The 25,229-nt window shown below is 35.6% G+C and overlaps 1 protein-coding gene across 11 annotated transcripts in view; it reads left to right on the forward strand.

The window, feature by feature from the left end:
• Positions 1-22,130, forward strand: part of LOC127882005 (uncharacterized) — a 146,050-nt gene extending 123,920 nt beyond the window's left edge. For 10 of the 11 annotated variants that reach the window (XM_052430364.1, XM_052430365.1, XM_052430363.1 and 7 more), the window contains 9 exons: positions 1,998-2,112; positions 7,977-8,137; positions 10,702-10,719; positions 14,146-14,224; positions 15,409-15,485; positions 17,113-17,361; positions 17,676-17,801; positions 18,326-18,484; positions 19,532-22,130. In XM_052430364.1, the coding sequence (XP_052286324.1) occupies positions 1,998-2,112; positions 7,977-8,137; positions 10,702-10,719; positions 14,146-14,224; positions 15,409-15,485; positions 17,113-17,361; positions 17,676-17,801; positions 18,326-18,484; positions 19,532-19,941 (1,394 nt within the window). In that variant the 3' untranslated portion in view covers positions 19,942-22,130. The remainder of the gene's footprint in view (positions 1-1,997; positions 2,113-7,976; positions 8,138-10,701; positions 10,720-14,145; positions 14,225-15,408; positions 15,486-17,112; positions 17,362-17,675; positions 17,802-18,325; positions 18,485-19,531) is intronic. The other variant, XM_052430367.1, reaches the window with a different exon arrangement.
• The last annotated feature ends 3,099 nt before the right edge of the window (positions 22,131-25,229 follow it).

Genomic DNA, 25,229 nt, shown 5'->3' on the forward strand with positions numbered 1-25,229 from the left:
TTCCATGTTTTAGCGCTGATTGACGGACCGTTAATGAGATATCTTAAGAAAGCTTTGTGTGGTTTTATATTGGAAATATTCCATATATGATCATATAGTCCAATTGATTGTTGCAACCCCCTCAATTTTTCGTGCTACGATTCTTCCAGCAATGACTTTAATGTTATAGCTCAATACCTGAGTTATCGCCCTTGTACACATATTATTATACACGGATTTGTTGCCAAAACGCCAACAACAACAAAAGTGTATTACAGACCCAGCAACACATTATTCCATTTAATGATATTTACAGTAAAAGTCTACCTTAAACGTTTTAATTTAATGATACTTCCTTGGTTCATTCGAAATGAAAAAAAATGTGACATTTTTGCATCGAATCATAATACCATATTGTCAAAGCAAAATGGAATCTTTTTAAATTTCCAATTTAAACGAATACGTTTGACACGACAGGGTCATCGCTCAAATTATATATGTAAAACAGTATTCATCCATCTTGATTCAGGCCGCTTTACGATGTGCAAGATATTGGCATGCTCTTGGCACCACAAGTCACCTGGTCGTCTTCATTTTGCAAAAGTGGTGTATAATACAACACCGATGCTAATGAAATGATCGATTTTCTCTTTTGTGAAGATATAACGATGCTAAAGATAAAGTACCGGTGTAACGAAAGTAACGAGCCGTTTATTTCCTATCAGTTTTCACGATATTGTTTGTGTTCTTAGAACATTGTATGCGCGTTTAAAGTAGACTTTGTATCTACCGTCCATTCATTATTCATTTTTTTATGTTTATCATACCAAAAAATCAAGGGTTGAGAAGAAAGACCTGTCGTTGGTTTTTCGAAGGCAGTATTTGTCATAAAATAATCGGAATTTTTGCATGCAAGCATATATTCGTTGGGGTAAAGTTGTATGCAATACGAAAATAATACGCGATAATGCTTGAAGCACGTTCATTTAAATGACATGCAATTGGCCCGTTCCTTTTCGGTAATTTGACGTAAAAACCTGAAGTAACGTTTTATCAGTTTATTCCTATACTTTAATCAACATCTAACAACATTAAACTGACAGTATTAAAATAACCCATTTTATTTTATTTGTCAAGGAGAGAAAACCAAACCGAAAAATACAGATATGTATTTTCTGGTATAATTTCTCATGGATAAAATGTTCCCTTGTGAGTTTTATTATTTGACATTTCCTGTTACGGAGAACTATCTTTCAACCCCGCTATTTTAAACTTCCTGTTTGCTCTGGTGGAACTTTTAGCAGGAGATGGAGCTATGTAATTAGCAGAAGACATTTCTAAGGCCGACAAGCAATTTATTCTCGCGACTCAAAGACGCTGATTAATTGATGGAAATCGTGAAGATTTTTCTAAAATAATTGATGACTTCGGTGTTGATAATTAAAACGCTTTTTTTTTCTTTTAAAGCGTACGTAGTTATGATATGTGCTCGTGAATTATCTTGGAAGATAGAGTTATGATTTACGATAAGGGTGATTATAAAAAGAGATTTCTCGTTAAGAAATGTCAGAAGAAATACAATTTGATGACCTTGCGTTCACAACATTCACCGTCACCGACACTGCTATAACTGCTAAGCTGACACTTAAGGTCGTCATACTCATAATCAATATCATCAGCAGCATCATAAAAATCGTCATCGTGAGCAAAAGCAACGCTTGCTTTGTCTTCTTGCATTTATTCTTCCTTATCACAATCATCATCTTTGTGTTATTCTTGCTATCATCATTCTGGCATGCCGTTATGTCTTTAATTCTGGGTACAACTCATGGGTACCGAACATGTAACAACAGTTCCGAACTCGTAATAAATTACGTCCCTTTATCATCAAATCATGTATCGTTAAGGATATGGAGAGAAGTACAATTTCACGACGACTTTATTGCAGCATCAGTATATATCAGAATCTGCTACCTCCCTCTTTTAGTCATCGCTTAAAGTGTCGTTTTTTCTCGCAGGTCACGAGATGGAAGTGTGTGACCTCAATGGGGAGCAGGGACGTTACTGCAAGCAGTGCGGGGATCTCACTTTCCAGCCAAATCAGAACAGAATGGGGGACCAATGTAGATTAAGGTATGAGCATTAATCGTTCAATGCTTGCAGTAATATTGACCTCGTTCTGGGATAGCTAGCCTAATTCCATTAGAGTAAAATATCGTCCCTGATTAGCCTGTGCAGTCCGTGCAGGCTATTCTGGGACGTGGTGCGAGGCTCATAAAGCTCACAATTCGATGGGGCTTAATTAATTACGAGCAAGAAGAGCACTTGCACAAGTAATACAATGAGGTCATTTACATTTACATTAAATTAATGCATGCCAAAATTATGTATATGATAATGGTATCAATATTGATACAATTTTTAAATATAGGTTGTATTATGATTAATCAATGACACCCATCTTCACAAGAATACTCCTATATATAACACATAATGATAACAGATTGTATAGTCACATATTTTGCTTGTAAAAGACACGACGTTCCTTCAATGTCAACAATTTAAGCGATCGTTCTTAAATCGAATCTGGCTGGCAAAAGCAATAATGTGACTATGCGTTTAAATACTGCTAATTCCGATTGTTTCTTTCTCTTTGCATCACACGTTATTGATTATGGTGTCACAATTCAATCAAAGCTTTTGCCATACCAGACCATGTCATATAATTACGTAGATCAGTTCACACATCCACGCGCCTGACTTCCATGGTTGATGGAATCATACTCGATATTATTACAGTGAACTTAAATATTGCACAATTTAATGTGACGGTTGTCTTTAAGATTTCAAAAATCTGTGTCCGAATCGTTTTCGTCTTACCCCACGATATGAAAATATCAGGATATTGTTCTCCAACCATCCATTACATGATGCTAGTAAGAGAAAAGCTTGAATAAAAATGGCTTAACATAACCAACATTTAGGACTGACTCAACCCCTTCAAAGTTGTTAGTACAGCTGCATTGAATATATGAGACGCGTTCTGACAAAACTGGGCATAATGTATGTGCGTAAAGTGTCGCCCAAGACATTTGACATTTTTCGTTCAAAAGAAGTCTCTTCTTAGCAAAAATCCAGTTTAGGAGGAAAGTGTCGTCCCTGGTTAGCCTGTGCGGACTGCACAGGCTAATCTGGGACGACACTTTACGCACATGCATTATGCCCAGTTTTCTCAGAACGCGACTCATATATAGGCATATGCTGATAGTAAGCATCACCCAATATTGCATATTGTAATGCTATGGAAACGCTAGTGCTTTACCAATCATTTTCGTGTGGAGGTTGACAATTTAACCTGTAATAATTCATAAAAGCGATATTATTATATTAACGGGAATAATAACTTATTATTATCCCCGCCATAGGCGGATGGATATTGTTTTGGCGTTGTCCGTCCTTCCATCCGTCCGTCCGCACTTTTGTGTCCGGAGCCATATCTTGGAAGTGCTTTGGCGAATTTCATTGAAACTTTGTACAAGATAAGTATTGATGCAAAGCATCAAAGGGCGTCGGGAATTTCAGAGTTAAAGGCACTCAATGAAGTTACATGGAACGATTTTTTTTCTATTGTACATATTAATATATTAACCGATTATTTTAAACAAAATAGAAACAGATACTGGTATAACAATTATCTATCATTTTGTGTTATAACCCCCAAATAACCATTATTTATGATGTTGTGTTAAAACCCCCAAATAACCATTATCTATGATTCTGTGTTGTAACCCCCAAATATTTCATAGTTCATTTTATTTACATTGGTTTCCTTTTTTTACTAGCATCCGTGTTCAGTTTTCATTAATTGAACAGAATTGTGTAGGTTTTAAAAAATCTGCTTCATCTCGTAAGCGTTATTTCATATTTTTCTCAACTTCAAGCGGAGATGACTTTAAACTTATTCTTTCGTTGCTCATTTACGATAGGGGTTGAGTACTCATTGATATGAAAAGACTGTAAAAGTTTGAAAAAAAAATTGAATGAAAACTGTAAATTGCATAAAGAAACTGCATTTCACAATACTTTGAAATTCAGTAAAAGATCATAATAGATTTATTGCTACGATATTCATCATTTTCAAAAGGGTTCGAGTAATTCTGATATAAAAACACTTAACAAGTTTGGAAAGATTCAGACGAAAGTTGTGAAATCTTTTAAACAAGTGGAAATTGTTTATTTTGTCAAATTTAATAGAAAAAAATCTGGACTTATTGTCCCGATGTTTCTCATTTTAAATGAGGTAAAAATGCTCATTGATATAAAGACACTGTAAGTTTGGAAAGAATCTGATGAAAAATGTTGACATAATCACCTAACAAAGCAGTTTTTCACTTTTATTTTTTAATTCAAAGATACATAATTCTGGACTTATGGTCCGACATTGCTCATATAGAGTTTGGGTTGGGTCCTCATTGATAAAAAAAACCTGTGCAAGTTTGGGAACAATCGGATGAAATTTTTAGATTTCGAAAAACGATTTCAAAATTTCTCAACTTCTATGGAAGATAACTATGGATGTAATGGTCGGATAATGCTAAAGGGCCCATATCACCTGGATAGTAATACGTATCGCGCTTCGCGCTCTATATGTGGTTCTTAAAAAAAAACTCCGAGGAGTGCTTGAATCTAGGGAAACGGGTTGCTGGGACACAGCTCCTCCTTGATAAGCGGCTGCTAACTTTATCGCAACTCATTGTTACAATCAATAATACGTGTCGCGCTTCGCGCTCTATATGTGGTAGGGATAGTACTTAGGGCCTATGATAGAAAACCATAAAACTACATGGATAATAGATGTGTTGTTTGCTTTTATTTGTTAATATAAAAACACGTGTATTTTTTTTAATAAGATATTTAAGTGATGTAAGAAATTTAATTAACGTTGTCACCACGCGGCATCCAATAATTTTAATAAAAATTGTAGTAAAATGGATTTTAAAATGTCTACATAAAATAAAGCTTTATGATATTTATTAACCTGACTGAAAAAATTGTCAGCCGCCGAACTGTTCCGTTTGTACCGGAACCCGGGATTGAACCGGGGACCTTTAGATGATTGTTGCGTAAACAACTTCAGTCTAACGCTCTCCCAACTGAGCTATTCCGGCTGACATCATTTATGTACTGCTATTTGGTGAAGTTGCGTATAGCGATCGTTATTATATGTCTATTAATAAACTAATACATTGTACGTTTACGTACCACTACACCTTCCAATAAACTTGCTTGCGCGATAGGTCGTCAAATATCGTACTACATTGATTCTCCACTAAATAAGCAATTTAGAAAAAACACAAAATAAATATATTTTGATAATGTTTTGTTTTTATACAAAACCAGAAAGTTTCGCGCATTGCCCAGTTCCTGTGATCTTTCCCCTGTGATCAGTTGTGGATCAGTTATTAATTAAAACAATTAGCTTTGCATTATTGGCAATAAATGTTGTAATAAATGTAATAGGCACAAATGCAGTACTTATTTACACTAATTTACACAAAAAATCACCAATATGCAAATTATTCGTAAAACAAAAATATATACTAGTACATTGATCCGTAAAATAACTTCTCCTCCCATAAGCGAAAAAAAAAGCATTACATACAAGTCGCCGCTCACCAGAGCGACGCCACTGAGTATATACATGGATAAGAGGATGATGCAAGCCAAATGGCATTATACACCATCTATTAATAACGGAGTTATGACCCTTTGTATCTTGAACAAATGTTTTTTTGTGTCCGGAGCCATATCTTGGAAGTGCTTTTGCGGATTTCATTGAAACTTGCTATGAGTATATATATGGATAAGAGGATGATGCACGCCAAATGGCATTGTACACCATTGGATTATAACGGAGTTATGGCCCTTTGTATCTTGAAACAAATTTTTTGTGTGTGTCCGGAGCCATATCTTCGAAGTGCTTTGACGGATTTCATTGAAACTTGGTATGAGTATATAAATGGATAAGAGGATGATGCATGTTGGCGTTGTCCATCCGTCCAGAAATATTTGTGTCCAAAAGTATATTGGCGGGGGATATCAATTCAACGAATTTGCTTATTTATTAATGACTTTTGTTAAAAGAATATACAAATAAGACTGCATATTACTGCCGATATTTCCGAACTATATGGTTTTCCGAATGTTACAGAGGTGATGAAAGCCATGATAGTTCAAAAAATGTTTAGAAACTTGAAAGATATTTCCCGGTCCTCTAACAATCGTGCATAGAGGTTATAATTCCGAGTGCTTTTCATATCAAATTCATATTAAAAAGCGATTTAGCAATAGCAGGGGGGATTTTCCGGATCAAAGGATACTTTAAGATAAACAGTTCCAATTGTTATCTAAACACACTGAAGTTTGAATTGATCATAAAGACATAAACGAACTTAATGATTCAACTCTATTTTATTCAGAGATTGTAATGATATGTGAAATTTTATTCAGTTTCTGAATTTCTATTAATCTGTAGAAGCGATACAATATTCTTAAATTGTCTGCCAACATAAGTTAAATTGATGTTTTTTGTCGCATCATATTTGCTTGATTCTTTTTGATAATGAATGATAAGAAAAGCAAAGGGCAATTCGGTAAAACAACAACAAGAGAAATACAGTAATTCGGTGTTTCCTGGCCCGCTTAGCCCATGTTAAGCGCTGAAATGGCAGTGTCAAATCAATGCGGTACTTCGAATAACAATTCAGTCACGTTTTTTCCGTTGTTGCAAAACTAAACACTAAATGTATTCGGCAAAATAAAAACTTCAATAAGAAGTAATCAAATTTCTATTGATACATTTTCTGCGAGAATCGGCACTGAATAAATGATCCGGGATGATTGTTTTGTAGCCGATCCATTTATCACAGACAGAGGTCGACCTCGGCTGAGTTCGTTGGTGGAGAGAAGACAATTGTGCATGCCCCTTCTAATCCGAATAAATTCTGCCTCGTCGGTTTTGGATTGGGATTTAATTATCTTGATTCTCGTAGACGATGAATCAATAAATACAGGAGCATCTCGTGTATTGTGGGAACATTTGTTGTTGAATGATAATGTATGTGCGGTAATGCTGAAACACACAGATTGATACATAACGATCGGTAATCGAGGTTTTGGTTCAAGATCCGGTAATCGAGGTTTTGGTTCAAGATCCGGTAATAGAGGTTTTGGTTCAAGATCCGGTAATAGAGGTTTTGGTTCAAAATCAAAAACGTATTATAGGTTTGCATATAATTGTAAATTGTACATGTTCGAAAACTCGTTTAATCCATAGTTTCGATTGTTTGTTCGTAAAGCTAGTTCCTATAATACCACGTCATTTACTTGATATATACGAATCTCATATATTATACAATGTATTTTCTCAAGCCTTTAAAACTTGTTAATATATTTTGTGTATTTGGTAAAGCATCCGGACAGTCTACCGTCTGCATCAAACATGACAAACCTCAAAATGATAAAATAATTCAACAAAAACTTAAACTAATGTTATCTACATGAAGAATAATTCATTCATACACATAAACACTATCACGCCTATTTTGACTCTCATCTTCAAGGTAACCAATACCTTAATTATAAATTAGGTACAAAAAAGAAATCAAACTCAAAATTTAACGATGTTTTTTACAGTTAGACTGACCACAGATGAATGACGGAACACCGTCGAACACTCTCGATTTCCTCGAACACACTTCTAGTGTACCAAAGCGTTCATAAAATTAGATTTTGGGAAAATAAGTTTCTTCTTATTCGTAAACAGAAACGATGAACATTAAATAGTATTTTCCCTACTATTTTATCTTTGGAACACTGGAACCGACATTTCATTGACGTGCATGTGTAACGTATGTTTGTTGTGTTGTTAATTATTATATCCGTATTTTCATTTTAATTGAAACTGTATTATGATGCATGCATTTTCGTTTCCACAGACGGACGTGTAACAAGTACCAAATGAAATACAAACAAATCGGTGATAAGACAAAGAACGCGGAATGCGAATGCGAACTTGGCTACCATTTTGAAAACGAGGATCAGCGCGCATGCGTACCGAACAAGGAGTGTGGAAAGGGGTTCGGCCAAGGAGTTTATGGTAGGACGAAAGAGGCAACCGTGGGGGAAATCTGTTCTGAAAATAAATTTAAGTGAAATTGTGTATTTCGGATTGAACAATCGCTATTTTGATTCATGCACTCAATGATTCATAGGTAGATGTCATATCAGTTCTAGATGTATTCGTTCTTTAAGGTGAATTATTTTGCTTATTTTGACTTGGCATCGGCTTGTAAAGCCCTGACTTATTGTGGATGTATGATTAATGATATTTTATTTGAAAGATGAACTCTTTCCATGAAAATAATAAAAATGACAAACGGCGTTACTATGTTTTCTATGGACAATTAATTCTCAAAATGTATTTGTGATGCGCATCAAACTCCACTATTGTTTTAAAATAACAATTGCGTAGAAAAAATACATTCTACCAAACTGCTTTTTATAAATGTCTTAAAAATTGTATTAAATTGCAAACGGATGACTTGATATTAAGGGCTTTGCAAATCGGAATCGTTTATCATAAAACACCTCTTTTAATTGACCTTTCGACAGCCGATTGATTGACAGGCTTATTAACCAATCAGATTACTGCATAGATTAGGCCCGTTTCTATCCGCCATTTTGTCCGTCAAACTCGCCGTTGTTCGTCACATAAGCTTATACGTAATGCTGTGTTTTAAACAAAGAAAATGGTTAAAAGGTGCTGTTATGGCACTTGTTATTCAGACACAATGTATCCAGAACGGTTAAAAGATGGAACTACGTTTTTTCCGTTCCATTAACCGGGTACTAATCTTAAAAAATGCAAACGTTGGATTCGTCTTTGTAGTCGTCTCAACGAACAGCTTAATCTCAACATATTAAGCTATCGCCCGAAAGCAAAACACCTCGACGTTTGTTCTAAGGTCGTCATAATAAGATACTACGCGAAAATAGAATATGTAAGTTTTGCACCGGACACGCTATAGAAAACGAGTATCACTTTTTACTTGTTTTTCCTCTATATAGAGAAATTAGAAAGGAACATTTAAAACCATATTTTCAAAGGTGGCTAACGTTAAATAAATTTGACATTCTAATGCAGTCGGCTAATAAAAAAATATTCTAAACTTTGCTAACTAGATTATTAATGCTAATGAAATGCGTAATAATAAAGACAATCAGTTATAATTTTTAATAATATCACATAAAATAGAGCATTTTTATTTCTTTCGGTTTAAATCTTCCGAATTTAATGTAGCTAGTTGTATATCGTTAAAAGTTAAGAAACTATTTTAAAATGCGCACGTAATTATCAATAGTTGCCAATAAATGTCATTTTACACCATATGTGGGCTTTCTACTAATCCGTTATCAAAACAGATGCCGCAAACTGTGAATGACCCTTGACACTTTGATAGCCAGTCTGATTAGCGAGTTTTTTTTTGTACATGAAAATTCTTTCAACTTCTTATATTTTAAACATTGCAAAAAATAGTTTAAGAGGAAATTAATAATATATTGTGTATGTTACTTTTTTGACGAAATTGACTATGTTACACGATTAACAATGCTCATGGGTCATTTTGACCAAACGCATTATAGATATGTGTTATATCGGATTTCAATATAACGTTCTTTGTCTTCTTATATAATAAATTTACTTACCTTTGCCACATTTGCAATATTGCCATCGGTTGCAAAATTAACGGCTTTTAATTAAAAAACTGAAACATCTATTACTCATCAATGAAAAGTATCGTGACAAACGACAATGCATACTGTATGTGATAATTTGCGATAATTGGCCGACTTTGACTATAGATTAACGACTTTTAAGTAGACTTATAAAAAAGTTATGACTATTTCATAGATATGATAATTATATTCAGCATAACTATTCAATGATAATAAAAATATTGTATGGCCTTTCTGGTATACCATGAGGCGTTTTTGGTTCACTGATGCGGACTTTTTGGGAAGCCTTTTTGGTAAACGGCCTTTCTGGTACTATATCTTTGAGGGGAGCTAAACACCTATTTGATACATTACATTTAACACATTTTAAATAAAACATGATAGCAATAGAAACATTTCATATAATTTGGACCGAAATCTTTGTGAATATCTTCCAACGTACCGATTCGCGTAGCCAGTTTTATGACGGACTTCGGCGGAGTGACCTCCCTTGAAATCGGGGGGCGTGGCTTCACTCTCGCTGTCGAAAGGTCAATTAAGTGAACAGAACGCGATGTACTGATATAACGATACAATATTAAAGATAATGTAGGGGTGAGGTTTTCCCCAAGGTTGCATTCCACTAACACATAACATGTACGTGTACCTTAAATATGTTTAACGATTTTTGTTCGCTCACAGACCAGACCTTTTGTGAAATTGCTTCGTTTTTTTACGTTTTGAATCAATTGACTCTTTATTTGAGGTAGCATGGTTTCGTTATCCGCCTGCTTTCAATTTTTGCTTTTCACAACCTCGACCGCCTTTCGAAATTTCTCATGAATGCATTTCCTTCTATTTGAACATGTTTCCTATAATACGATATTAATCCCTTTGTTATAAATCTTACAATTCATGAGTTCACTCCCTTATTCGTATTTACAGAAGACGGACGTTTAACGGGTAAGTTGCAGGATAAAACCTAGTGTGACATTCATCATTCCTATTCTTGTGTCCAACGTCTAGGTTTCCGACAATTCTACCTACGAGCTAGCAAATAATCCTACACACCATCATATGAAGCATATTTAGCGTTTGTCGGTTACGATCGGAAACACTCGGTAGCTGGCTTTGTACGTTTTGAGCACTTCCGAGTCTGGCCGAAACTAAACGATGTGCCCGACAGACGTTTTGAACAATTTCGAGTCGGATCGAAATTCAACGATATGCTCCCCGGCAACATTCGAAATTTACCGAGTGATTTTAGATACGCAACGACAAATGCTAAAATTGCGGATCTATTGATTTAAGTTAACACAATAAATTACTAAAATTTTATATTACAAAATGATCGTCTCATGTTCGATTTTTTTTTAAATACATTAATGGATAGAATTGTAGTACATTAACTGTATTTTACGAAATACGTGGATTTCGTACAAACCTTGTTCAAAATCTTCTATGCAAGAACATAAATATACATAACATAACCAGAACATAAATATACGAATCACTTATGACGTCTGAACAGACAAATCTATATCACAAACATTCAAACCAACAAACGCAAGCACCTAACGTTTACCAGATACACTCAGGCACTCTGAGTATTACCTTGTTACAATGTAGTGTCATCCCGCTTTCGTCATTGGTGCAGTTCAGTAAAGGCTGCTTTTCGATGTATTATTTTGCTTAGTTTGCATGGATATTTAAATGGATAAGAGATCCCGTAAATAAGCAGTCAGAAAAAGAACACATCAAAACCAACACAATAATATCGTAGGGACGTATTGTCCTTTCCGCCGTTATGCTGTTCGTTACTATCCGTATGTTGGACTTAGTTTACAAATCTTTCACATCAAGGCACGTAAATGAGTTATCGGAAAGGACAATGCAACATGCGTAGATTCAGTACATCTAGCTGGTACCCCTGTTTTGTCTCGCAATATGTGACTGGAACCTTGTTATCTGTCAGGTGAAGGGAACCATTTTGTCCAAAAGGTGGCGGTCATTCCATTTTGTCCGAAATGTAAACAACGTTTGTTTCAACTTATGCACCATTTGTTGAAGCAGCACTGTTCGTCGTTATGTTGAAATATTAGTTTCATTTGTAACGTCACGTTTTACGTGGTTTGGCAGTTTTTAATGAAATGTATTATTCATTATACTTGTAATTATTTACCTCTGGTTTTGCAATGATTTGCATAGTATTATTAAAATATCGAATGGTTTGTGTACAACAGTATCGATCTTTATGTACATTAATTATGGTACACCATCAACTACAGTGGCCGTCGAATTTCCAACATCTTTCTTATACATACATATGGTTTACCAAATGTGTTAAACTTTATTGTTTAGAAAATTTAAATAACGTTTGTTACGGTAGGTGAGCGATTGTTTGAGACTTTTGTTGAAATAATTAATATAAAACAACAGCAACAAGACGAAAAACAACATCAAACTACAACAAGCACAACAGCAATGTGTATCCTGTCTGCTTTTTAATTATTGAGAAACCACATTTAATCAAGATATTTACAGCTTACACTAAGCCTTAAGGCGTATATTTTATGTACGAAAGAAAGTTATAGAGTATGTTTTTTTCCAGCGTATTGAGTTATCAGTAGCGAACAGATTATGTGCGCGCATTATTTTGTAATTATTACATTTTGTTGCATAGCTTGGTCTCAAATATTCAGATTTTCTTACGTATGTTTGTCTGATTTGTACTTTGATTTGGCAATATTCTATGCTTCGCGAATTGAACACACACTTTGTAAGTTCTGAAATTGTGTAATACTTACTGAAATTTACGATGTACACAATATCGGTAAAACATATGTATCAGTGGATGAGCTGGTTGGTTTAAATGTCACGACACAACACCACCTGACCACGCACCTATAACAAATAATATATTAAAAATGTTTCAGGACAACCCCCATGTCCATGCGAAGAAAAACTTTTCGACTTTCAAGCACATGTTCTCAAAACCTAGTGAAATCTTTTAAGATATCATATAAATATAAAATAATATCATAGACAATTAACACAATTGACTATTTCTTAAGAGAATTCTTTCTACTAACAACTACTTTATTCTGGTTTGAACCCCTTTTATCTTTAAGATTACTTAGAATGACATAGTACACATGATAATTACTTGTATCCTTCTTTATTTTATACTTTAAAAATAATATTCTCTAATTTTGGAAAATTTACCGTACCCAAATTATTTGTTTATTAAAGGCATCGTTAGCGGTATGATACATTTCCAAAAAAAAAAACAACCCCAAAACATAAAAATGCATTTATTCTTTAGGGAAACAATTTAATTTTGAAAATGATTTGAATTTTTAAGTGTCTTTGTGCGTTCATGTCCTAAAATGCTTTTTTGCATGCCACTTGTTTATGCATTTTTGAAGAGTATTTCATGGATAGAATCTAGTCACTACGTACAATAATAGAATTATGCTTTGCAGTGAAATGTATGATCTGATTGGTGAAAGATAATTCGCTCTTAGTGAATATATACCATTATAGTTATGGTAGTTATCTTCCTGATGATGTAAATGCCAATGCTGGAAATATATGGCCCGTGCTCTGCAAATAGGGGGTTAAATGCATGTGCGTAACGTGTTGTCCAACATTTGCATGTAAACGATACAAACCATAAAAGCGGAAAGTGTTGTCCGTCGCTGATAAGCCTGTGTGGACGACAAAGGCTAATATACGACGACACTTAACGCACATGCAATAACCAACTTTTCACAGAGCACGGCCCATATATTTATCAATGAGAGCACATTTTACTTCTAGACTTTGTCATAAAAGAACATTTTTCACATTTAGTGGTAACAATAATTGTCCTTTGACCACTCGTGAAATAATATTATTACAAAAAGCAAAGCAAACTATTAAATCCGTATGTTGAATATAATCATAGTATTTGTTTGTGTGGACGCCATACTTTGCTGTCAGCGCTATGCAGTACTGACAGTTGACCTATCATGTCTATGTACTGATGCGGTAATCAGTGCATATAACAGATTTTTCAAAATAATGTGTATTTTATTTATATCATACAATTACGTTATGATTTGCGTAATAGAGAGTATACAACCATTGTTTCGAATAGGGACTTTTACGACGTTGATGACTGTCTTTGATAAAGATATTTAACACATTTCAACTTGTGTTCTATAACAAATTTTTCACAAGTTTAGATATGGAAAATAACATAAGTAATCTTTTCATGGTTATCTGTTTCATAGGTTTTGTAAAATGTATACGCGTAAAATAAATATATAACTGTATGCGTCCTATAGGTGTCTGCATCAATTAAGGGTATATACCAATTACATGCCCGTGCTTTTTGTTCCACAGGAACCTGCGACAACTGTTTCGAGAAGAACATGTGGTCGGACACCACCAGCACAATGGACCGATGCAAACCTTTGAGAAAGTAAGTGCGCGGTCTGTGCTTATAAAGCTTATAAACCCATTTATGCCTAGTGGACTCTCCCATCCTTCTAAATTGGATCATTTCATTTCCAAAATTAGGGATGTCTATTATATTTATTTCTATATTAATTTAGAATATTTCTTACAGAAATTCATTATGCTGCGTCTCATCTGGGTCTACGCTGTTTGCCAATGCCTTTTTTCTAGACGCTAGGCATAAATGGCATAAGGAGCCTCGTTTCGGAAAAAAAACTGTTGTAAATGCATAAATTTGCAAAAAGTGTCGTCCCAGATGAACCTGTGCAGTCTGAACATGCTATAATTTGGCGATATTATTTTCTGCCTAGACTCGCTATTCGTTAAGATGAGACTTCCGATCAACATGACACTCATAAAAGCGATATGTGTCGTCCCCGACTATCATGTGAGGACACATCACATTCATAAAAGCGATATGTGTCGTCCCCGACTATCATGTGAGGACACATCACATTCATAAAAGCGATAAGTGTCGTCCCCGACTATCATGTGAGGACACATTACACTCATAAAAGCGATAAGTGTCGTCCCCGACTATCATGTGAGGACACGTAACACTCATAAACGCGATAAGTGTCGTCCCCGACTATCATGTGAGGACACATAACACTCATAAAAGCGAAAAGTGTCGTCCCCGACTATCATGCGAGGACACATAACACTCATAAAGGCGATAAGTGTCGTCCCCGACTATCATGTGAGGACACATACCACTCATAAAAGCGATAAGTGTCGTCCCCTACTATCATGTGAGGACACATAACATTCATAAAAGCGATAAGTGTCGTCCCCGACTATCATGTGAGGACTGCACATGCTCATTTGGGTTGACACTTTACGTACAAGTCAAGATCGAGGCACAAATATACCTTTCCATTTACTGGCAAAATAGCGCATTTTGTGTACAAATTTCACATGTACAAATAAGAATCAATGCACAAGACTTGTGGTAATACGCATGAAGAAACTTAAATCATACAGAACATTAAGTAACAAAATACGGATTACCGCGAATGTGTTGCAAAGAAAGCGTGCCACAAACATAGTTAAACAATATTATTATTATTAAGCTTTTATCGCGTTGGTACAATATCATGTTTTGTTTTTCGCTTACCGGAATTATACTTTGTTCCTGTTTGTTGTCAGTTGTGAGAAGGAAGGCAAATGTACAGTGATCAAGAGCAACGGAACATTCGACAACAAGTGCGGTCCGCCTGTTCACGGTAAGATTATCATGTGATGGTTGCATGACTATGGGCATCTAATTGTGGTTTATATACAAGTAAACTGTAAATGTGTACTGCATATTGCTGTTGACAACATTGCATGGAAAGTATAATAACAAGTTTTGGATTCATAGAAGGAACTTTGAACGACTTTATTTGCACGACATTTCCCAGCAACGTGAAAACCGAGCGACCCCATTAGTCAGGAGGCGTTACACTGGCAATCGTCTGGATTACGATAATTTAGTGTTGTGTCGCCAGCCTGTAATCGATTATCGTCCCTTGTGACTCGCTTGATTGATAGGATCAGCTGGCGCTATTGTCAAGAATTAGTCAATCGAGTTAGTTTGGCAACTGCGGTATATTATAACTTCCGTTGTCATTATCACTCGTGGAATGAAGATGAAGAAATCGAATTATCTTTACGGGACAATTTTCTTGGAGCCTTTATTATGATGCATTCTTGGACATGTGATTGTTTTTCCATTATCGTTGATTTCGTTGGGGTGGTAATGGACCCCAAAAATAAATTTCATATACTTTCGACAGAGCGAATGAAGTCTTGAAAATAAAACTAACCACGTAGTTAAAATACATCCAACATGTTTCATCATTATTATGGTGTACATATGGTAATCTTAAGCTCTATGCTAGTCGGTTCGATACGTTTCGTATCGGTCGTTCCACGAAAATGATGTTGTTAAGGGTTAACACAAATACCTTCAAAAGTAATTCGGGGATAAGTTGAAATTTTGTATGATTATGTCTCATGCATTTCAGTTTTTTTTTGCAAAATTTCGAAAAAAATTAAGTATATCAATATTTATTTATGATTATCCATGTACAATAATATAATGTCTGTTATAAAACAAATCGACTTACGATTGAAAATACTTCTGAAATGTTTTACGAACTGACTTCTTGTAACTCTGCAAATTTTCATTATCAAAATACACACATATGGATATATATTGTTCGTATGCACGAAATACGCATAGCCAATTAAAAAATAAGCTTCGCTCGGAGAACTTTAATTGCATTTACGTTCCGTTCAAAATTAGCCTATTCATATACTCTGCACTGGTTAATCATGGGCGACAGTTCATGCCTAAACTCCATTTTTGCTGAGACGATACTTCCGTTTATCGAAATATATCATAAATAGCGGAAAGTGCTGCCCCATATCAGCCTATGTTGACTGCACAGGCTAATCAGGTGCGACACTTACACATATGTATTAAGCCCCGTTTTCCCGGAGCGTGACTCATATTATTGTTCGAACGTATGCACGAAATACGTATGCTCAATACAAAGATAGAATCTACTTGAATTCAAATTGTGTCTGTTAATCAACAAGTGGTTGCAAAAACGCATGCCTACGTATCATAGTTCCGCTTCATTGGTATCACATTATCGGTACTTTAATATTTATTCAATTTAGTTATACGTCGTTAATTTTTCTAGTTTAGCAACGGTTAGTGTATTATTGTAATCTCTAACTCCTTATCGTGTTTGATTTTCTAATAAGAATACCTGATTAAGATCAACATGAACGAAGCATCGGTTTCAAAACTAAAATCATCATTTTCTTGATGAAGTTTTTTTTTGTTCAACACTCGTTTAGATGTCACCGACTGTGATAGTTTTGTCCACACCACGGGGGAACCATCCGCCTCCACTTCCGCTTCCACCGTCATCGGCCTCGCCGTCGGGGGCGCCGTCATCTGCCTACTCCTTGTGTTCATCATCATCATTGTCGTCTGCCGGCGGCGGAAGGAAGCTAAGCGGCGGCTGATTCGCGCGGCGGAGCTAGAGGATCTACTTCCGGAGATCATTCAGCGGTCTAAGAAAGATGAGGTGTTTAGTAAAAAAGGTACGCGAGAGTGCGTGTTTTAACAAACAAAGAATAACATACTTAATTATGTAAATTCTACATATTGCTGTATACAAACATGAATGGAAAAACAAATTTAAGGTGTTAAAACGAGTTGATTGTGCGAAATAAAAATCGCATATTTATTTCAAATGAGCATGTGTTGTTGTTTTAGAACAATCATGTTCGATTTAAATCAAATAACATTTTTTTTAAAGTTTTTCCCTGTCTCAATTTTAAATAGTGGCCGTTCGATGACAACAATTGCTGTATAATGATATAATGACATTCATATACTGATATTCCCGTTCCAGCTCTAGACCTGCTTCAGAAAGAGGTGGAGGACCGGATCAACAACCAGATATGGGCGCTGGCTCAGGAACTGTTCCGGAACCACATGGAACCCGCCAAGGCCGAGGTCGTCATACTAAAATACCAAGGTGAACATACCCGCCTCATACACCTTAGGCGGCATCATCCCCATAGTACAACCCCGCTTTCGCCCTTCCAGCATCCTTACCATCTACATCGAAAGTGTCATTTTCGTCAATATAATCGCTTTTTTATCATGAAATTAATCATCATCATAATAATAATTTTCGGCAAATTCGTTATCATTGTCATGATCATTCTCACCATTATCATCGTCATAATCTTTATCAAGATCATGATTATCCCTTCTATCGCCATAATGATCACTGTTATCACCGCCATGATAATTATCATCATCGTCATCAACAGCCTCAGCATGTTTAACATCAGCAGCAGCATCAACAGCAGTAGCATCAACACCACCATCATCATCATAATCATATTATGTACCAAAATCAACGGTATCTTTACGAAACACAAGTTCCTATGTAGATCAGTATTTTAAAATGATGCTCAAACAACGTTTTAGCACAACGTTGCAGTTCTTGATTTAAAATTTTTCCTAAAATAGCACTTTGACAACACATTACAGACCAACAACACAAGTTCGCCATCAACGGCTATATGCAGGACTGGCGCACCTGGCGCGGTAACCAAGGAGACGCTGTTCAAGAGCTGGTAACGTGTCTCCAGAGTGACAAGGTCAAGCGGCAAGACATCGTCCTTGAGGTGGTCAATAAGCTACGGGAAGGTCAGTTGCAAATAAATATCTATCTGCCTTTTGTATATCCGCTTTTTCGTCGTTTCAGCAGCAGTATTTTACTTACATCATGCCCTCAGTTAATCTTCTCACTGATGTATTTATATTTCCCAGTAATTTGCATCGTTTGTTATTGAATCAGAGAATTGTCGTAGAATAAACCCATATATGCCTATCGTATAGAAAAAAGGCATTGGCAAACAGCGTAGACCCAGATGAGACGCCACATGATGCGGCGTCTCATCAGGGTCTGCGCTGTTTGCTTAAAGGAATTACTCTAAGAAATATTCTAAATATAGATATAAATATGCCAGACATCCCTTATTTTGGAAATAAATTGATACAACATAGAAGGATGGGAGAGTCCACTAGGCATAAATGGGTTAAGATTATGAGCCACATCCAATTTGTGACCGGGCCAGGAATCGACCTCAGCAATCTTCGGAGATATACGATCATCTTAGCTTACCAGACCGGTTTGCATATACAAAAATCTTGTTTGCTAAAATGGTACTAGGGAAATGATGGATCCCAAGTAGTTGCTTTATTTGACACAATACGCGAGCGGTAGTGAAGTTGTATGGTGTATGATTGTGTTTGGTCTAATTATAGGTCCAATAAGCGGGATTTTTTTACTTAGAAAACAGATTTTTACTTTTAATTTAACTTCGGTTTGGTTTATACAAATACCATTTTATAAACTTCATCAATGTAAATGTTCTATAACTATGGCCAATATATTTAAACCGGCCTAATTAACTTTACATTACTAAAATAAGAATCTATACAGTGTTAATAACATGTTTGTAGAAACAATACTTTGTTGCAAGCGACCAAACACATACTATTGTGTGTATTTCCTTATTAACAGTGTAAACGCGCTCTAAATAATAACATTATGTGCAGATATACATGTATATATACGCGTATTTATGCTGTCGATAGTGCAACGATAAAAATACCTACAATAAGACTAGTACTTGTTTGCAATGTTTATTCCTAACATACCTATATTCATGCCTGATCATTAACATTTAGATTTCCCAGAGGTCGTCGAGTCATATGACGCAGAGCCAGCCACCAAATCCAATCCGGGAAAACGCTTCTGTGCCGTGCTTTTCCCGTGTCTGTGTGGCGAAAAGGTCGCCTACATTCGAGATGATGAGTTCAAAGACACCAATCAAGGACTCTTAGCTAATGAGAAAAAAGATAGCCTTACACTTCCGCTGAAAGAACCACGTGACGTGGACGGACGTGACGATACAAAGGGTGGAGGAGAAGGAGGAGGAGTTGTAACGCCGAGTTCGGCGGGAGCCGTTTATCGCAAGGCGACGACCCCAAGCGCGCCAGCAATGGACGAGGGTAATGGTGTTTACCCGGAAGTTAAGTTGAAAGGTCAACACTTTTATGACCGCTCTGACTCGGCACCGGTGCAGGCAAGTAGCTAGGAGCGAAGGAAAATAGAGCTTAACCAATGAAATGCCTGACGTTTTGTGATTCTCAATTTTCTCATTTGTTCATGGTGACGTTTTGATCGAGACGTTATTTGAAAAGTGCTGTAGCGTGTAGCTGGTGGGACACAGGGTTGTGCAACTAAAGCCAAGTTCTTCGCACATAGAGAAGTTTCATGTATCGTAGCGACCTTTTTTGATGGATAGTTTGTGTCGTTAATTAAATACCATAATTGTGTATGATCGAACGCAATACATGTTGTATTACACTTTACTTAGGTTGTATAGATCGGCTTTTTGTACAAACATTTAATGGTCATAATGAATGAATTAAATTTGTGTGTGATTGATAGATTTCCAGTTGCAACCATTATTGGCACACGCTTAGCAAAACTGTTGGTTGTCATGTAAAGGGAGACAGCACTTGTATCTTATATTTTCTATTTTGACAGATGTTACCTCCATTTTTATATTGAACCTTAATAAATGAATAAGGTATTTTAATTGTATCTAATAAGCGACAATACATGAGACGGTTACATGTCATAAACTTACATCTGTACATTAATTCCCGAAATGTTGATATCTTCGGTGATTTGAATGTTTATAATGCGCATATATTTCTTCCTTGTTCATATTTGCTATAAAAAATATTAATGTGTCTGACTTTATCGAAATGACATGAAATCAGAACATTATTTTATTTCACAACACATTGTATTTCACGGTGTCAGAATACACGAGCTACTACGAATGTTCAGCCATAGTCGAATTGCTTTTGAATTGTACATACCTTTCATTCATAGTTTCATTTAGAAATATCAACGCTGCTATTTTGGCCTAATATTACCAACGTTTTTTTAAATGTTATTCTGTATAATTGAATATGTGATCCGTATATCCTATATTAAGTCACACCAATTGATGCAATATTTTGTCTTCAAGACAAGTTCAAACGATGTTTTGTATATGGTTTGAATGTTTGCTAAACTGTCTTACCGTTATGAAACTTTATATGCTGTCATATGCCATTTATATCGCATATTTACTTAGCTGTGTATAACCATCTTCATCCATTCGGCTGATAAATACAATTAAGAACACGATTGTGATATAACGTGAATACAGAGAAATATCTATCTTCAAGATAATTTTAATAAGATGCTTCAGATTCATGATAGCATACACGTGCACATAAAATTCTAGAATCTTTATAAATGTTCATAATTTGGCGTTAAAATAACAAAAATATCATAGTACTTTGAATGCTTACATTCCATAATTTGTAACATATTCCTCGTGTAAAATATTCACAGTTTTCAAGCCAACCATTTTTTCTCTGATTTCCTTAATCTGCTGTACTTTACACATTGTTTCGCTTAAATAATTATTTGTATTGTTTTGTTTCATAAATGAAATTTATCTCTGGTAACACTGTGATTATAAATTGAAGTGTATTGAAACGTCGACAAAATACGGTATCTGCTATGTACGTTATATGCGAACATGGTATTGAACAGGTAGACATAAGGTCGTTAACAGTGTCTTCTCTATATTTGTGTATTTTGTGTGTCTTGTTATTCTATTACCTTACAATGAACTCATTTTCAAACATCCATTTAGATTTTATGTTAAGTTTGTACTTGTTTATGAATCTGCTCTTATTTTCGATGCCGTTGCCGTTTTTATGCCCCCCACTAAAGTGGTGGGGGACATATTGTTTGTGCCCTGTCTGTTGGTTGGTTTGTTGGTTGGTTGGTTGGTTTGTGTGTTTGTTTGTGCAAACTTTAACATTTGCAAAAACTTTTGCAATATTGAAGATAGCAACTTCATATTTGGCATGCATGTGTATCCCATAGAGCTGCACATTTTGAGTGGTGAAATGTCAAGGTCATCCTTCAATGTCAAAGGTCAAATATATGGGTCAAAATCGCTAATTTAATGTACACGTTTGCAGTATTGAAGATAGCAGCTTGATATTTGGCATGCATGTGTATCTCATGGAGCTGCACATTGTGAGTGGCGAAAGGTCAAGGTCATCATTCAAGGTCAAAGGTCAAATATATGGGGACATAGTGTTTCACAAACACATCGCTTGTTTGTTAATGTTTATTTTGGTAGAAACGCAGAGTTTGTCGCAAATGTGTAATGTATATTTTGTTTTCCGATAAAACATAACCAATGAACTTACTTTCTTCAATGAAATAAAGCGACTATAATTATTGTGTCTTGTTCTGAGAAAACTTGGCTTAATTCATGTGCGTTAAGTGTCGTCCCAGATTAGCTTGAGCCGTCCGCACAGGCTAATCAGGGACGACACTTTCCGCTTAAACTTGATTTTCGGTAAGACTTCCTTCAAACTATAAATACCATAAAAGCGGAAGCAGTCCGCACAGGCTAATCTCGGACGACACTTTACGCACATGAATTAAGCCCAGTTTTCACAGAACAAGACACATATTATAGAGTGGAAATGATATCTACAAGTTGGGTATAGATTGCCTCGTAGTTTGAATCTGTTGAAGTATGAAATTTAATGGTTTTATTTAATTCAAATAATTTAATATCCCTCTATTTGGCTCTTTTCTTTGTTCACGTTCTCGTTTCAGAAGAAGGTTGTTTTAGTTATGAACTGGACACGTTTTCGCTAGCTGCTAATGTTTTCTTTTCATATAAAATTAAATTTCTTTTATCACAGCTATTGTAGAACTTAATTTCGGTTACGTATTTTTTTATTTAAGATTTAATAATAATTTTTTTTAAACAATTAATACACTTTTTAGTGTGAATATATATTAAAATGAACGTGACCAATGCAAATATGGTATCATTGATACTTGTTAATATAAAATGCACTTGCATGTGAATTAGTTAATGTCTTGTCAGTCGTTAGATTGGCCTATTTAGTATTTCGTGTCGGTGTGAATGTGAAGGTTTTCACAAAAGGTTTATAAATCGTTTAATACTTTTCATTTGCAAATTTCGTTGTAAATGTTTGTTTTTGAAAATCCAATGATCGTGTACTTTTTGTTGTCTTTCTGCTTAATATGTTATTGGAAACATAAAATGTACAAAATAACACAAATAAAATTGCTATTTTCCGCACGTTTTTCTGCTTTTTCTCTTCGAAGACCCACTCATTGAACACTTCTGACCGTTTCAATATATAACATTTCAAACGTTCAGGCAGCCATGGAAGGCAACTATCAAACACAATTAATTGGATACTGTTTATTTAGGCCTCTGTTCGACATTGAACCTATAGCTTGTAAGGGAAATACACTAGACACAAGAGAAAGCAGTCCTCGACGTTTGTGTAGTCACCGCCCTTCCCAAACCCTCGCAATAACAACAACAACAATAACAAATATACATAAAATACGCGGATAATATACTGTGACAGCGTGTGTAAGATATGCATCAGGAAACCACAAAGTTAACACTAATAATCTCATAATAAACTTACGCAGAGATTGAAGCATAATAACACGATTGATAGTGTTTAATTAATAACTCTAAATGCACGCTTTCAAATTTCGTAAGTAATTCATATCAACCCATTTATGCCTAGTGGACTCTCCCAACCTTCTAAATTGGATCGATTTATGTCCAAAATTGGGGATGTCTGGTATATTTATTTCTATATTTAGAATATTTCTTACAGAAATTCCTTTAAGCAAACAGCGCAGACCCTGATGAGGCGTCTCATCTGGGTCTACGCTGTTTGCCAAGGCCTTTTTTCTAGACGCTAGGCATAAATGGGTTAATGAGCCTAGACATAAATGGGTTAAAAATATTCTAAAATCCATATAAAAGCTTTTCGGACAAAAATAACACGCAATTTGCACTTGAAACATCAGTTTAGCAGTATGATATCAACACAACATTGCCATCATGATGCTTAAAGCTTCACTTGGACATGGATAAAACTTCAAAATCTAGACATGCTCATTGTTAATTAACTTTCAGTCGATCGTGTCTATTTATCCAATACGTTAAGTAGTTTTCCACAGCTGTATTACTTTCCTGTCACTGACGACCAACGCATTATTCTTCTTGTCATAGCACAACGCGTTAGGCCCAAAGAAACGGTCACCCAACGTCCGTATTATAGACAACTTCTCATCGAACATCAATACAGTTTTGTTCAGCCAATCAGAAACGAACACGTGTCCAATGGCGTTACATGCTATCCCAGAAGGCCAAAATGCAACTTCCTGCTCCTCCATATGTAGTCTTGTAGCGCTTGATGTTTTGCTCGGGGCACATACACGAATGAAGTCCTCATTTGAGAATGAAAACTGAATTTTACCGACAGTGTTCACAGACAGTATTGTGCCTTCCTTCGGGAACGTCAATATGTATTCATTATTGATATTTTGTGACATTCGATATACCTTTCCGGTGTAGCCAGAAATCATCAAACGCTTGACTTCTTTACCAGTAAATGTGTATTCCATAATGACAGTTTCGTTTGACTTTTCGTCAGAGTAGTTAGGCTTGTCGGTTCCACAGACTGCAAACACTCCGGATAAGTTACACAAAGTCAGTCCATGCAAATGTAGACTGTCTTTAACCAAAACCGTATCATCGAACTTTGCCGGTTGCTTCCTTTTCGGCGAAAAACAATGTATTTTAAAACTGTCTTTTGACGTACATATTATTTTCCCATCCGGTGTCGTGATTAAATCATCAATTGGAAATCCTGCATTTAATACGTTATGTGATTTTCCTTTGCTTAACTGTGTCAACGTGTGACTTGCACCGAAATTCACAAACAATTCTCCAGATTCACAAACTGACATGGCGTTTATATCCGTATCTTCATGGGATGTTATTTGTCCAACACACTTTACGGGATAAAGAATATCTATAATTTGTACTTCTGATTCATTAAGATCACCAATCCATTGTTTAACAGTTTCGTCATTTAACGTCTGCGTTCGGATATTTAACTCAGTTCGAACTAAAAGTTTATTCGTATTAAAAGCAGACGCAACATCAATCGATTGCAATACCATCTCAACTACCTTTACCTTATTTACAAGCGATCCAGAAGTCACGTCAGGTTTCACAACTTCTGTTAGCTTCTCTATATCAGATCTTAGTTTCTTTAGCCTTTGCCTCGCGGTTTCTTTCACTTGTTTGAGTGTCTCTAAATTTCTTTCACGGTTGATCTTCAATTTAACCTTCATGTGCTCAACATAGGCATCCACAAGAGTCCTTAATTTAGCAGCTCGTTCTTTGATAACCTCTGATGCGGCATTATATTCTGTTTCTAGTAT

The sequence above is a fragment of the Dreissena polymorpha genome, chromosome 5, assembly GCF_020536995.1.
Source record: "Dreissena polymorpha isolate Duluth1 chromosome 5, UMN_Dpol_1.0, whole genome shotgun sequence".
Classification (NCBI taxonomy): Eukaryota; Metazoa; Mollusca; class Bivalvia; order Myida; family Dreissenidae; genus Dreissena; species Dreissena polymorpha.